Genomic DNA, 13282 nt, shown 5'->3' on the forward strand with positions numbered 1-13282 from the left:
AAATGTAAATTGTCCCCAGTGTTAGTGGGGGGGAAATCGCTGGTCGGTGCCGACACAGTGGGCCGAAGGGCCTGATTCCCCGCTGTATCTCTAAACTAAACTAAACTAAACTAAAGATAGACACAAAAAGCTGGAGTGCCTCAGCGGGACAGGCAGCATTTCTGGAGAGAAGGAATGGGTGACGTTTTGGGTTGAGATTCTTCTTCAGACTAAACGTTTCCCCACTTCCGACCTCGACCCTTGGTGAGATAAATCCCAGCACTAACAACCCTCCGTGTTCACCATTCCCCTGGGAAACTAGACAGTGACTGTCTACTAAAGTACAGAAAGCAGCGTAAACAAGCCAAACGATCTCACTGACTCTGGTGTCAGATGAAGCCAGGCTTCATGCTGGAGGTGGTGGTGGTGGTGGTGGTGGTTGATTGGTGGTGGACAGTAATCAGCGGCCCCAAACACAGCGACAACTCCCTAGATTTGATCTTAAACAAGTTTGAGCTCAGCCACAAGGCCCGGCATGAGTGCAGAGTGCAAGAACAGGAAGCCAACGTCGGAAATACAGACACAAGATTGAAAATATGATATAAAATAATGAGAGGAATAGATCAGGCAGCTGCCGCTTGCCCAGAGTTGGTGAATCGAGAACCAGAGGACATGGGATTAAGGTGAAGGGAAAAATATTTGATAGGAACCTGAGGGGTAACGTTTTCACACAGAGGATGGTGGGTGTATGGAATGAGCTGCCGGAGGAGGAAGTTGAGGTCGGGGTCGTGCCGCCCTTATGTACAGATAAGTGTACAGATTAAAATCAATGATCGTACTGAGGGAGAATAATGATCACTGCCAAGGACAGTGTTCCCACTCTCCCACGGACCTGACGTACGCTCGAGACAAGATTTGTGGCCTTTCCACAACAGAGGAAAAAATGCTATTTTATTTTAAACTCACACCTTGATAAATTTAATGGCGCATTCCTGTTACAGACCCACAATGTTAGAGATTCATATACCAGCGAATTGAAAGATATTCCAAGCAGCCAGCTGGCCAATTTGCACTTCATTTAAAATTACTTTTATCCTAAAGCCGTTTTTTGGGGGTTTTTTTAATTCCTGGAGAAAAGTCTCTATCCGAACACAATTCTGGAACGTTCCTGTGAGATCTTGATCCTATATATGCAGTCATTAGTACTTGACCCAATTCCGCCATTGTGTGTAAAATTGCATTGGGTCTGAGGAACACACCGTCATGAGGAGAAGCTGCCCTGCTGTGTGTTTGATGAGATTACTTGCATCTTGTGGAGGTCGTCTTAACTGGGTTGAGGACAGATGACCTGCCCATTCTGATTCACACTTACAGTGCCCTCCATAACGTTTGGGACAAAGACCCATCATTTATTTATTTGCCTCTGTAGTCCACAATTTAAGATGTGTAATAGAGTAAATCACATGTGGTTAAAGTGCACATTGTCAGATTGTAATAAAGGCCATTTTTATACATTTTAGTTTCACCATGTAGAAATTACAGCTGTGTTTATACATCGTCCCCCCCATTTCAGGGCACCATAATGTTTGGGACACATGGCTTCACAGGTGTTTGTAATTGCTCAGGTGTGTTTAAATGCCGCCTTAATGCAGATATAAGAGAGCTCTCAGCACCTAGTCTTTCCATCACCTTTGGAAACTTTTATCAACATGAGGACCAGAGTTGTACCAATGAAAGTCAAAGAAGCCATTATGAGACTGAGAAACAAGAATAAAACTGTTATAGACATTCATGAACAGAAATACAGAGGCTACGCTGCAAGATGCAAACCACTGGTTAGTCGCAAAAATAGGATGGGCAGGTTACAGTTTGCCAAGAAGTACTTGAAAGAGCACCCACAGTTCTGGAAAAAGGTCTTGTGGGCAGATGAGACGAAGATTAACTTATATCAGAGTGATGGCAAGAGCAAAGTATGGAGGAGAGAAGGAACTGCCCAAGATCCAAAGCATACCACCTCATCTGTGAAACATAGTGGTGGGGGTGTTATGGCCTGGGCATGTTTGTCTACTTATCTTCATTGGTAGTAGCATAATGAATTCTGAAGTGTATCGACACATCCTATCTGCTCAAGTTCAAACAAATGTCTCAAAACTCATTGGCCGGCGGTTCATTCTACAGCAAGACAATGATCCCAAACATATTGCTAAACCAACAAAGCAGTTTTTCAAAGCTAAAAAATGGTCAATTCTTGAGTGGCCAAGTCAATTCCCCGATCTGAACCCAATTGAGCATACCTTTTATATGCTGAAGAGAAAACTGAAGGGGACTAGCCCTCAAAACAAGCATAAGCTAAAGATGGCTACAATACAGGCCTGGCAGAGCATCACCAGAGAAGACCACCACCCAGCAACTGGTGATGTCCATGAATCGCTAACTTCAAGCAGTCATTGCATGCAAAGGATATGCAACAAAATACTAAACATGACTACTTTCATTTACATGAAATTGCTGTGTCCCAAACATTATGGTGCCTTGAAATAGGGTGACTATGTATAAACACAGCTGTAATTTCTACATGGTGAAACCAAAATGTATAAAAATAGCCTTTAATAAAATCTGACAATGTGCACTTTAACCACATGTGGGTGTTTTTCTATTACAAATCTCAAATTGTGGAGTACAGAGGCAAATAAATAAATGATGGGTCTTTGTCCCAAACATTATGGAGGGCACTGTAGTTTAGTTTGGAGATACAGGGTGCAGCATAGCAGACCACTGATAGAACAATAAAGATTTAAACAACGCGAGTCCTTTAATTTGATTAGGCCAGAGACCCGGGTTCGATCCTGACTACAGGTGCTGCCTGTGTGGAGTTTGTGCGTTCTTCCCGTAACCACGTGGGTTTTCTCCGGGTGTGTTGAGAGACACAGGGTGGAAACAGGCCCTTCCGTCCACCGAGTCCACGCCGACCTGCGATCCCCGCACACTTACACAATCCGACACAGACTAGGGACAATTTACAATTATACCAAGCCAATTAACCTACAAGCCCCTATATCTTTGGAGTGTGGAAGGAAACTGGTTATCCCGGAGAAAAACCATGCAGGTCACGGGGAGAATGTACAAACAGCGTACACCAATTTCTTCCCACACTCTAAAGACGTACAGGTTTGTTGGTTAATTTGGCTTCAGTAAAAATTGTAAATTGACCCTGGTGTGTAGGATGGTGCTAGTGTACGGGAATCATTGGTCAGCGCAGACTTGATGGGCCGAAGGGCCTGTTTCCGCTCTGTATCTCTGAACTAAAGCTGTTAAAGAACTCAGTGAGGACAGAGTGAAACTGCTGAATGTGGCTGCACTGACATTTTAAGGAACTTCAATTATTAGAGTAACAGAAGTTGAATCAGTAACAGGATTCAGAAAGTCCCCAGGTGACAGATGCCCTGACTTATACAGAAATCTAACTTTATGCAAATTCTCCTGTACATTTTTTCCATGATAGGCAATTATGCTTATGGGCGACACAGTGGAACAGCTTCTGCCTCACAGCACCAGAGACCCGGGTCCAATCCTGACCAGGTGCTGTCTGTGCGGAGTTTGCACATTCACCCTGTGACCGTGTGGGTTTCCTCCGAGTGCTCCAGTTTCCACCCACATCTCGGAGGTGTGTTGGTTTGTAGGTAAATTGGGAGTAGATGAGAAAGTGGGACAACATAGAACTTGTGTCTCGGTGGGCCGAAGGGCCTGTTTCCATGCTGTACCATTCAATTCCATCAATGAGAGGAGTTACCAGATGCAACTAAATTTAAAGTAGCTCTTTCTTCCCAATAACCCTTTCTGGCTTAAGTCCTCCCTCCACCACCTCCAGTTTAAATTCCATTTGGAATATTTTGGAGGACCAAGAAACCAAGAACCAAGAAGAACAAGTTGAGTTGTTTTGAGTTACTACTCGAGTGATCAAATGAAAACAAAATAGTAGGGGGATGGTTCAATGAAATGAAAGAACGGTAGCAAGTATATGTGGAGCGATACGATATGGGCAGCTGTGGAAAACCGACACTCATGACTGAGGGAGGGATAGGCTTACAGATAGTTCTCAGGAACGGAACCATTACGCAACCCAGAGAATGTCTGTGGGTCTATTTGAAGACGCCTTCCTCTGACGGTTGGGGTGTGCAAATTCATCCAGCCTGGTGATGAGCCAAGAAGGACAGAAGGTGCGTGGATACGTCCAAGTAACCCGCGCATGTTGACCAAGCCAGTTCAATCCTGATTTACTGCGCTTTCAGAATCACTGACTCATAGAAATTTATGGCACACACACACAAAGGCCATTCAGCCCATCGCGTCTATGCCCACCAAAAATAAGCCATAGTTTAATCCCACAGCGCTGGGGCTACTGCCTCACAGCGACACAGATCCAGGTTCGATCCTGACCTTGGCTGCTGCCTGTACGGAAATTGCACGTTCTCCCTGTGACCTGCGTGGGTTTTCTCCGGGTGCTCCGGTTTCCTCCCACATCCCAAAGGCCTGCAGGTTTGTAGGTGAATTGGGGACCTGTGTAAAGTGTGTATGACAGAACTAATGTACGGGTGATAGCTGGTCGGTGCGGATTCAATGGGCCGAAGGGCCTGTTTCCACGATGTATCTAAACTACACACTTCCCAGCTCTGAATCCTCGTCGCTGCCTCAAAAAGGCTGGCAGTATCATCAAGGACCCACACCATCCTGGCCACACACTCATCTCCCTGCTACCTTCAGGTAGAAGGTACAGGAGCCTGAAGACTGCAACAACCAGGTTCAGGAATAGCCACTTCCCCTCAGCCATCAGGCTATTAAACCTGGCTCGGACAAAACTCTGATTATTAGCAACCACTTTCTGTTATTTGCACTACCAGTTTATTTATTCATGTGTGTATATATTTATATCATGGTATATGGACACATTTATCTGTTTTGTAGTAAATGCCTACTATTTTCTGTGTGCTTAAGCAAAGCAAGAATTTCATTGTCCTATACAGGGACACATGACAATAAACTCACTTGAACTTGAACTTGAACTTCAAATGCTTATCTCAGTATTTCTCATATGCGGTTGGTTTCAGGGAAATTTGAGCTGATTATAAAAGCAGTAATCTATTTTTATTAAGACATTAAAAGTGTTAAATGTAATATATGCAACAATTTTAATGTAACTATTATTATGTAAATTATGAGATGATACTGATTACAAATCAAATTTGGTTACAATTATTGTGTTATGACAGGCAGAATGGTCTCATTTCAATGTGGGTATAAATCCAATGTATGATACAGGTTTTCCCTTTCTCTGGAAAGTCGGAGACGAGAGAAGTACATAAAACTATGAGAGGCACTGACAGGGTGGACAGCCAGAACATGTTTCCACAGAGTGGGAATATCTTGATTAGTACGGGTGTCAGAGGTTATGGGGAGAAGACAGGAGAATGGGGGTTAGGAGGGAGCGATAGATTGAATTGCAGAGTAGACTTGATGGGCCAAATGGCCTAATTCTACTCCTATACCTTATGACCTTATAATCTAACAGTAGAGAGCATAGCCCTGAGGTGAGAGGGGAAAGGTTTAAGTCTGAAGAAGAGTTTTGGCCTGAAACGTTGCCTATTTCCTTCGCTCCATAGATGCTGCTGCACCCGCTGAGCTTCTCCAGCAAGTTTGTCTACCTAAGGTTTAATGGAGATGTGCAGGGCAGGTTTTTTTTTTTTTTTTAAACACAGAGAGTAGTGGGGACCGGGGAACACATTGCCAGGGGTGGTGGTGGACGCAGATACAATGATGGTGCTTAAGAGGCTTTTAGATAGGCACATGGATGTGCAGGGAATAGAGGTATCATGTGCAGGCAGATTAGATCAATTTAACATGGCATCACGCTGGGCACAGATATTGTGGGTCGAAGGGTCCTTCCCTGTGCTGTACTGGTCTACGTTCCATGTTAGTCGATCCATGTTGGGCCAGATGGCACTGACCCAGCTCTCTGCCGGGATCTGTCACCTCTAATACCTGTCCCACCCACTCCAAGAGTCAATAGTCCTCTGAAGTCATTTCCGTTTGGCGCTGTCTCGAGAAAGTTCTGGCAACTGGTTTTGAGCCATGTTGAGGTATCTCTGACTGCCGAGTGCATTTATTTTTTAAAAAATTCAATTTGATTGAAGTAACTTAATAATTACATTAAAAAATGTTAAAATATCAGCCAACTTGGTTGCAATCAGAGACTGAGATTAGACAGCTACATGGATAGGACAGGTTTAGAGGGACATGGGCCAAACGCAGGCAAGTGGATCAAGTGTAGGTGGGACATGTTGGTCGGTGTGGGCATTGGGCCGAAAGGCCTGTTTCCACACTGTATGACTCCAAGTTAAATCTGGAGAAGGATTTAAAAAAAACCTAGTGTTGCCTGTACAAAAATCAAGAGGCCACTGCATATGATTCACCGTGGAACAAGATCAGGATGGATTTAGGACCATCGACCTGCTGCCGCTTTGATTCTTAATAAGAATTGGACAGGATTTGTATTCCACTTTGTATAATATTTTTGGATTCTCTGAAAGCTTACATTATATTTTTAAGGACACTAGTTTAGTTTAGTTTATTGTCAGGTGCACCAGGGTACTGCCAAAAGCTTTTGTTACGGGCAGCGGAAAGGCAATACATGATTACAATCGAGCCGTCCCACAGTGTACAGAGACATGACAAAGGCAATGACGTTTAGTGCAAGATAAAGTCCGATTAAAGCTAGTCCAAGGGTCTTAGTAGATAGTAGCTCATGACCATTCTCTGGTTGGTGGTAGGATGGTTCAGTTGCCTGATAACAGCTGGGAAGAAACTTCCCCTGAATCTCCTACTTGATTATGCTTGTGGCCTGGCCACCATGTTAAACAAATGGTAAACAAATAACCAAACATTATGACTCCTAACCTGATATTTATTCTTAATCTAGGTTTCCAACAACACTGACACAAAGCAGGAAGTGTTTTGCAAAATGAATCTTGGAATCTGAGGGGGCGGAACGGTGGCGCAGCGGTAGAGTTGCTGCCTCACAGCGCCAGAGACTCGGGTTCAATCCTGACTACGGGTGCTGCCTGCACGGAGTTTGTACGTTCTCCCTCTGACCACGTGGGGTTTTCCCGGGTGCTCCTGTTTCCTCCCACACAAAGACGTACACATTTGTAGATTAATTGGCTTCGATAAAAATTGAAAGTCGCCCTTAGTGTGTCGGTGTACGGGGATCGCTGGTCGGCATGGACTCGGTGGGCCGAAGGGCCTGTTTCCGTGCTGGATCTCTAAACTGAAAAGCTAAATTGTGGAACGGAGGCCATTTGGTCCATCTAGTCTGTATTAAATTATCTATATTACTAAAAGTCTGATCTTGACCGCTTTTGGCTCACTGTGCTGCGATTTCCAAAACAACGCCGCCACCTACGGCCGTCATTTAAGGCCACCTCACTCAGAGCCCCCTTCCGCCTTCCAGGACCAGAGGATTTTTCCCATCGATGAAAATCAGAGATATTTTAATGTTTTTTAAAAAATAGCCATTCTCTCTGCTGGAGGGAGGGGGAGGGACTATAAAACCAGGAAGTGGTGTGCCTCACTCAGTCTCTGCAAGATGGAGGAAGCCAGATGGTCACGTCTCTCTGAGCTCTGAATAACACTGAACACATGTCAACTGTGAGTCCCCTTAATGTGGTTTGAAAATGAAAATATGGTTGGTTTGAAGTAAAAATGCACTGCAAATGGTTGTTTGGGTTGAAGTGATTGGTGGAGAGGTGGAATTGGTGGATAGGTGGAATATTGCGTCGGTGGACCAGCCCTCCCGTGTGAACATGGGACCCAACGGGTCCCACTTAGTCTAGTTTACTATATAAACTCATCAATTCAACCGCGGATGATACATGCATACTGATAAAGGGGCTGCTGGTGATGTGTTTTTATGGTCCCTTGAGCTCTTTACACATACAAGTTTAAAATTACTGCCTCGTCAATTCATGTTGATAAAAAACAAGACAGCAGGTCCACAAGCTTGCTGTCAGAGTTTGGGGTCTTTGCATTTTGACACAAGTCCAGAAATGTCACGGTGGGTGACCTGCTCCCTGCACAGTAGGAACGGTTTACAGAGGCCAATTAACCTATAAACCCCCAAAGCCTTGAGATATGGGTGGAAACTGGAGGAAACCCATGCGGTCACAGGGAGAACGTGCAAACTCCACACAGACACCATCCGAGATAAGGATCGAACCCAACTCTCTAGCGCTATGAGGCAGTGGCTCTACCTGCTGTGCTGCTGTGCCAACCATAATGTGAGCAGCAAATCCACGATAGAAGCACTTCACTGTTACACCTTGAGTGTTTGGGGCCTGGATAAGGTGGTAAAAGACTGGGAGGTTGCATCTTCTGCAGCTACAACAGACATTGCCATTAATTGAATGGCGGAGTAGACTCAATGGGCCGAATGGCCTAATTCTGCTCCTATCACTTATGAATCTATCAAATGAGTGCAGCGCCTATTGCTTCATGCTCAAAACACCCAGAAATATATTACAAAATGAGGTGAAGCGTGGCAAATGCTCTCATGGTGGTTTCTTCAGAATGTATAGTATCTAAAGACAAATTTAAAGGAAAATGGCAGCCAAGCCCCAAATTGGAACATGAAATAGCAGAAATAGCAGTCAAAGATGATATATGATGATGCTACAAAGTTCAAATAAGTAGTATGCAGGTAATCAAACAAAGGCAAGGACATTGAGATAAGACCCACCTTTGTACATCAACCTGACCTCAGTGTTCATTGTTTCAGAAAACATTTATTTGGCCAAAAGCCAGTATTCTAATGGCCTTTGTAATTACTCTGTGTATCTGTGAACTAGTATCCTTGTGCAATCAGGAATAAAATAATCAGCAGGTCAAGCAGCATCTGTAGAGGTAACACAAGCTTCCAGTTGTATGACATGGTGATAAGTTCCAGGAGCAGAATTAGGCCATTCGGCCCATCAAGTCTACTCCGCTATTCAATCATGGCTGATCTACCTTTCCCTCTCAAACCCATTCTCCGGCCTTCTCCATGTAACCCTTAGCACCCGTATTAATCAAGAATCTATCAATCTGACAAATCTATTGACTTAGCCTCCGCAGCCACCTATGGAAATAAATTCCACATAATTCACAGGCCTCTGACTAAAGACATTCTTCTTCACCTCCTTTCTAAAAAGGACCATCCTTTTATCATGGTCCTTGACTCTCCCACTAGTGGAAACATCCTCTCCATATCCACTCTATCCAGGCACTATTTCACTATTCGGTAAGTAATGGCCCTTCGTCCCACTCCCATATTAAGCCCCCTGCCACAGCGACATCCCCATTGATCTCCTCAACTCCATTCCACACCAACTCTGGAGAACATGGATAGGTAACGTTTCCAGTCGGGACCCTTCTTCAGCCTAACCCGAAACGTCACCTATCCATGTTCTCCAGAGATGCTGCCTGACCCATTGAGTTACTCCAGCACTCTGCATCCTTTTGTGTAAACCAGCATCTGCAGTTCCTTGTTTCTACATTCTGCACCGCTTCATACAAAACTCCACCCACCATGCCCTTTACTACATGAATTGAGAATGAGAGGAATAGATCAGGTAGGTGCACAGTGTCTCTTGCCCAGAGTAGGTGAATCGAGGACAAGAGGACATAGGTTTAAGGTGAAGGGGGGAAAAGATTTAATAGGAATCTGTGGGGTGACATTTTCACAAATAGGGTGGTGGGTGTATGGAACAAGCTGCCAGAGGAGGTAGTTGAGGCTGGGACTACCCCAACATTTAAGAAACAGTTAGACGGGTACATGGATAGGACAGGTTTGGAGGAATATGGACCAAGCACGGGCAGGTGGGACTAGTGTAGCTGGGACATGCTGGCCCGTGTGGGTAAGTTGGGCTGAAGGGCCTATTTCCACACTGTATCACTCTATGATTACATGACTCTAATTCCACATGGCCATCATTTCATTGCCTCTCACACCCCATCATCTCTCCATCCACCCCTTAGTATATTAATGTGAAAATCTGTGCTAAATTGCAAATCCCTTCACGTGATCTGGGCGACAAAGTGATGGAGGAACAGGATCAGGAGTGGGCACCAGGTGGATGGGGAGCTGGACTTCACACCTCTGGAGTGAGCTAAAGTCGGGGGGGGGGGGGGGGGAAGGGTAAGGGGTGGTTTCGCCATGGAAGGAGACTAGGTTACCCCTGAGGTGACCTTGCACCTGCAGGAGAAGTGACTGCAGGTCATAAAATCAACAGGTCATAAGAGATTTAGAGTAGATTTAGACCATTCGGCCCATCAAGTCTACTCCGCCATTCAATCACGGTTGATCTATCTCTCCTAACCCCATTCTCCTGCCTTCTCCCCACAACCTCTGAACACCCGTACTAATTAAGAATCTATCTATCTCTGCCTTAAATATATCCCCTGACTAGGCAAAGAATTCCACAGATTCACCAACCTCTGACTAAAGAAATTCCTCCTCATCTCCTTCCTGAAAGAACGTCCTTTAATTCTGAGGCTATGACCTCTAGTCCTAGACTCTCCCACTAGTGGAAACAATCCTCTCCACATCCACTCAATCCAAGCCTTTCACTATTCTGTACGTTTCAATGAGGTCCCCCTTCCCCCCCTCATTCTTCTAAACTCCAGCGAGTACAGGCCCAGTGCCGTCAAATGCTCATCATGGGTCAACCCACTCATTCCTGGGATCATTCTTGTAAACCTCCTCTGGACCCTCTCCAGAGCCAGCACATCCTTCCTCAGATATGGTGGTGCCCAAAATGGCTCACAATATTACAAATGTGGCCTGACCAGCGCCTTATGGAGCCTTAGAATTACTTCCCTGTATTTGTACACAAGCCCTCTCCAAATAAATGCCTGGGCAGCGTTGAGAGGGGAGAGGGGGGGGGGGATGAACGAATAACTCACTGGGAAAGATGCAATGCAGAGGAACGTTGCTGGTAATCCCTCTGATTGCAGCCGTGTTGTGAAACGCTGGATTACACAACACAGCTCAATCACAGAAAACATCAAGTGATTATTCAAATACATTGGATCAGCGGTAGAGTTGCTGCCTCACAGCGCCAGAGACGTGGGTTCGATCCCGACTCCGGGTGCTATCTGTACCAAGTTTGCACGTTCTCACCGTGACCTGCGCGGGTTTTCTCCGGGTGCCCCGGTTTCTTCCCACACTCCAAAAGACGTGCAGGTTTGGAGGTTAATTGGCTTCGGTAAAGATTGTAAATTGTCCCAAGTCTGTAGGATAGTACGGGGTGATCGCTGGTCGGCACGGACTCGGTGGGCCGAAGGGCCCGTTTCCATGCTGTATCTCTTAAAACTAAACTAAACTTTGGGAAGTAAACTGAAGGTTTGGTGAGGAGATACAGCGCACTCAACGAAAGACAACACCAATGTTTCAGAAGGAACTGCAGATGCTGGTTTATACTGAAGATAGACACAAAATGCTGGAGTCACTCAGACTGGGTCAGGCAGCTGGAGAAAAGGAATAGGTGATGTTTCGGGTCGATGGAGGGAGCCCACAATGGTCCATTGTTGGCTGTGGAAGAGGTGATAACGAAGGGATGCGAACCGTGGAACTAGCAGGGCATCAAGGAGGGACTGAGAGAGAGGGAATGCAAGGGTTACTTGACATTAGAGAAATCATGATTCATAAAGGCTGGTTTGTAAGCTGCCCAAGCGAGATATGAGGTGTTGTTCCCCCAATTTGCGAACCCTTTTCATACCTCTAGTTTCCCTCTCCCCTGATGCTCAGTCTTGGGAAGGGTCTCGACCCGAAATGCCACCTATTCCTTTTTCTCCAGAGACACTGCCTGTCCCGCTGAGTTGATTCCAGCTTTTTTGTATTCAACGCCAATGTGTCCACACGGGAGGCGTGGGGGGGGGGGGGGGGGGGACACGAGTGGTCTTGAGACGGAGACCGAGTTACCCACTCACCTGAAGCCATCGTCTCCCACATGTAGTGCATCAGACACCGGCGAGGAGCTGTAACCGACCTCCAGAGGCTCAGGGAGGACTGCACCGCTCATCCTGCCAGAGAGAGGTAACAGAATGAAATGCTGTCAGACAGACAGACAGACAGACAGACAGACAGACAGACAGACAGACAGACAGACAGACAGACAGACAGACAGACAGACAGACAGACAGACAGACACAGACAGAGAGAAATGCAACATTGAATGAGAATGTATCCCCGTGTGCACCACACAGAGAGACGTACACTGGAGACGCGCTGTTCATCGTGACTGTGGGACTGGATCGCAGCAGGTCACACTGTCGCCGCTGTCTCCCGGCGTGGACATGAAGGAAGGGGTTGTCGGCTGGCCGGGGGTCGGGGTCAGAGACTGTCCGGGTTTGGGGCCGCAGTGCCGGCGGACCCCGGACGCCTCTCTCCTCCCCTCTCCTCTCAGCTCCTCCTCTCCGCTCTCCTCTCAGCTCCTCCTATCCGCTCTCCTCTCCTCCCCCCTCCTTTCTCCTCTCCTCCCCTCTCCTTTCTCCTCTCCTCCTTTCCTCTCCTCCCCTCTCCCCTCTCCCCTCTCCCCTCTGTCCTCTCCTCTCCTCTCCTCTCCTCTCCTCTCCTCTCCTCTCTTGTCCTGTCTACCCCTCTCCTGCTCTCTTCTCTCGCCTTGACGTCAATGCAATAACATTGCAACCACGGTTACTTAAAGGGGAAACGCCGATTCCAACACTCAAGTGTCAAGAATAATTAATTGTCAAATGACCGACAACACAATAATGAAATTGCAACGTTGCACCTTAACAGACCTATAACACAATACATAGAGGTAATATATAATAAAGGAAAAAAATAAATAAATAAAATTATAACCATAATATTAGTGGAAAAATTCAATGCATAAATTGATAGTCACAATACTGGTACAACAAATCAGTAAATAAAATGTTAACCACAAACATAATTCACATAAATAATATATAATAAACCGAGATTTAATACATATAATAAACAGAAATCGATAAATATATTAATGACCACAATACTAGAATAGTTGCAATTTGGGCAGCTGGTAGAGTTGCTGCCTTACAGCGCCAGAGACCCGGGTTCGATCCTGACCATGAGTGCTGTCTGTACAGTTTGTATGTTCTCCCTGTGACCGCGTGGGTTTTCTTCGGGTGCTCTGTTTTCCTCCCACACTCTGAAGAGGTTCAGGCTTGTAGGTTAATTGGCTCTGGTAAAGATTGTAAATTGTCCCAGGTT

General features: G+C 45.7%; 1 protein-coding gene across 2 annotated transcripts in view; it reads right to left on the minus strand.

The window, feature by feature from the left end:
- The window catches only part of inpp5j (inositol polyphosphate-5-phosphatase J), a 67926-nt gene extending 55467 nt beyond the window's left edge, over positions 1-12459 (minus strand). For both annotated transcript variants that reach the window (XM_033043694.1, XM_033043693.1), the window contains exons 1-2: positions 12284-12459; positions 11998-12090 (exon numbers count right to left, since the gene is read on the minus strand). In XM_033043694.1, the coding sequence (XP_032899585.1) occupies positions 11998-12090; positions 12284-12303 (113 nt within the window). In that variant the 5' untranslated portion in view covers positions 12304-12459. The remainder of the gene's footprint in view (positions 1-11997; positions 12091-12283) is intronic.
- Positions 12460-13282: the final 823 nt, after the last annotated feature.

This window comes from Amblyraja radiata, chromosome 25 (assembly GCF_010909765.2).
Source record: "Amblyraja radiata isolate CabotCenter1 chromosome 25, sAmbRad1.1.pri, whole genome shotgun sequence".
In the NCBI taxonomy this organism is placed as follows: Eukaryota; Metazoa; Chordata; class Chondrichthyes; order Rajiformes; family Rajidae; genus Amblyraja; species Amblyraja radiata.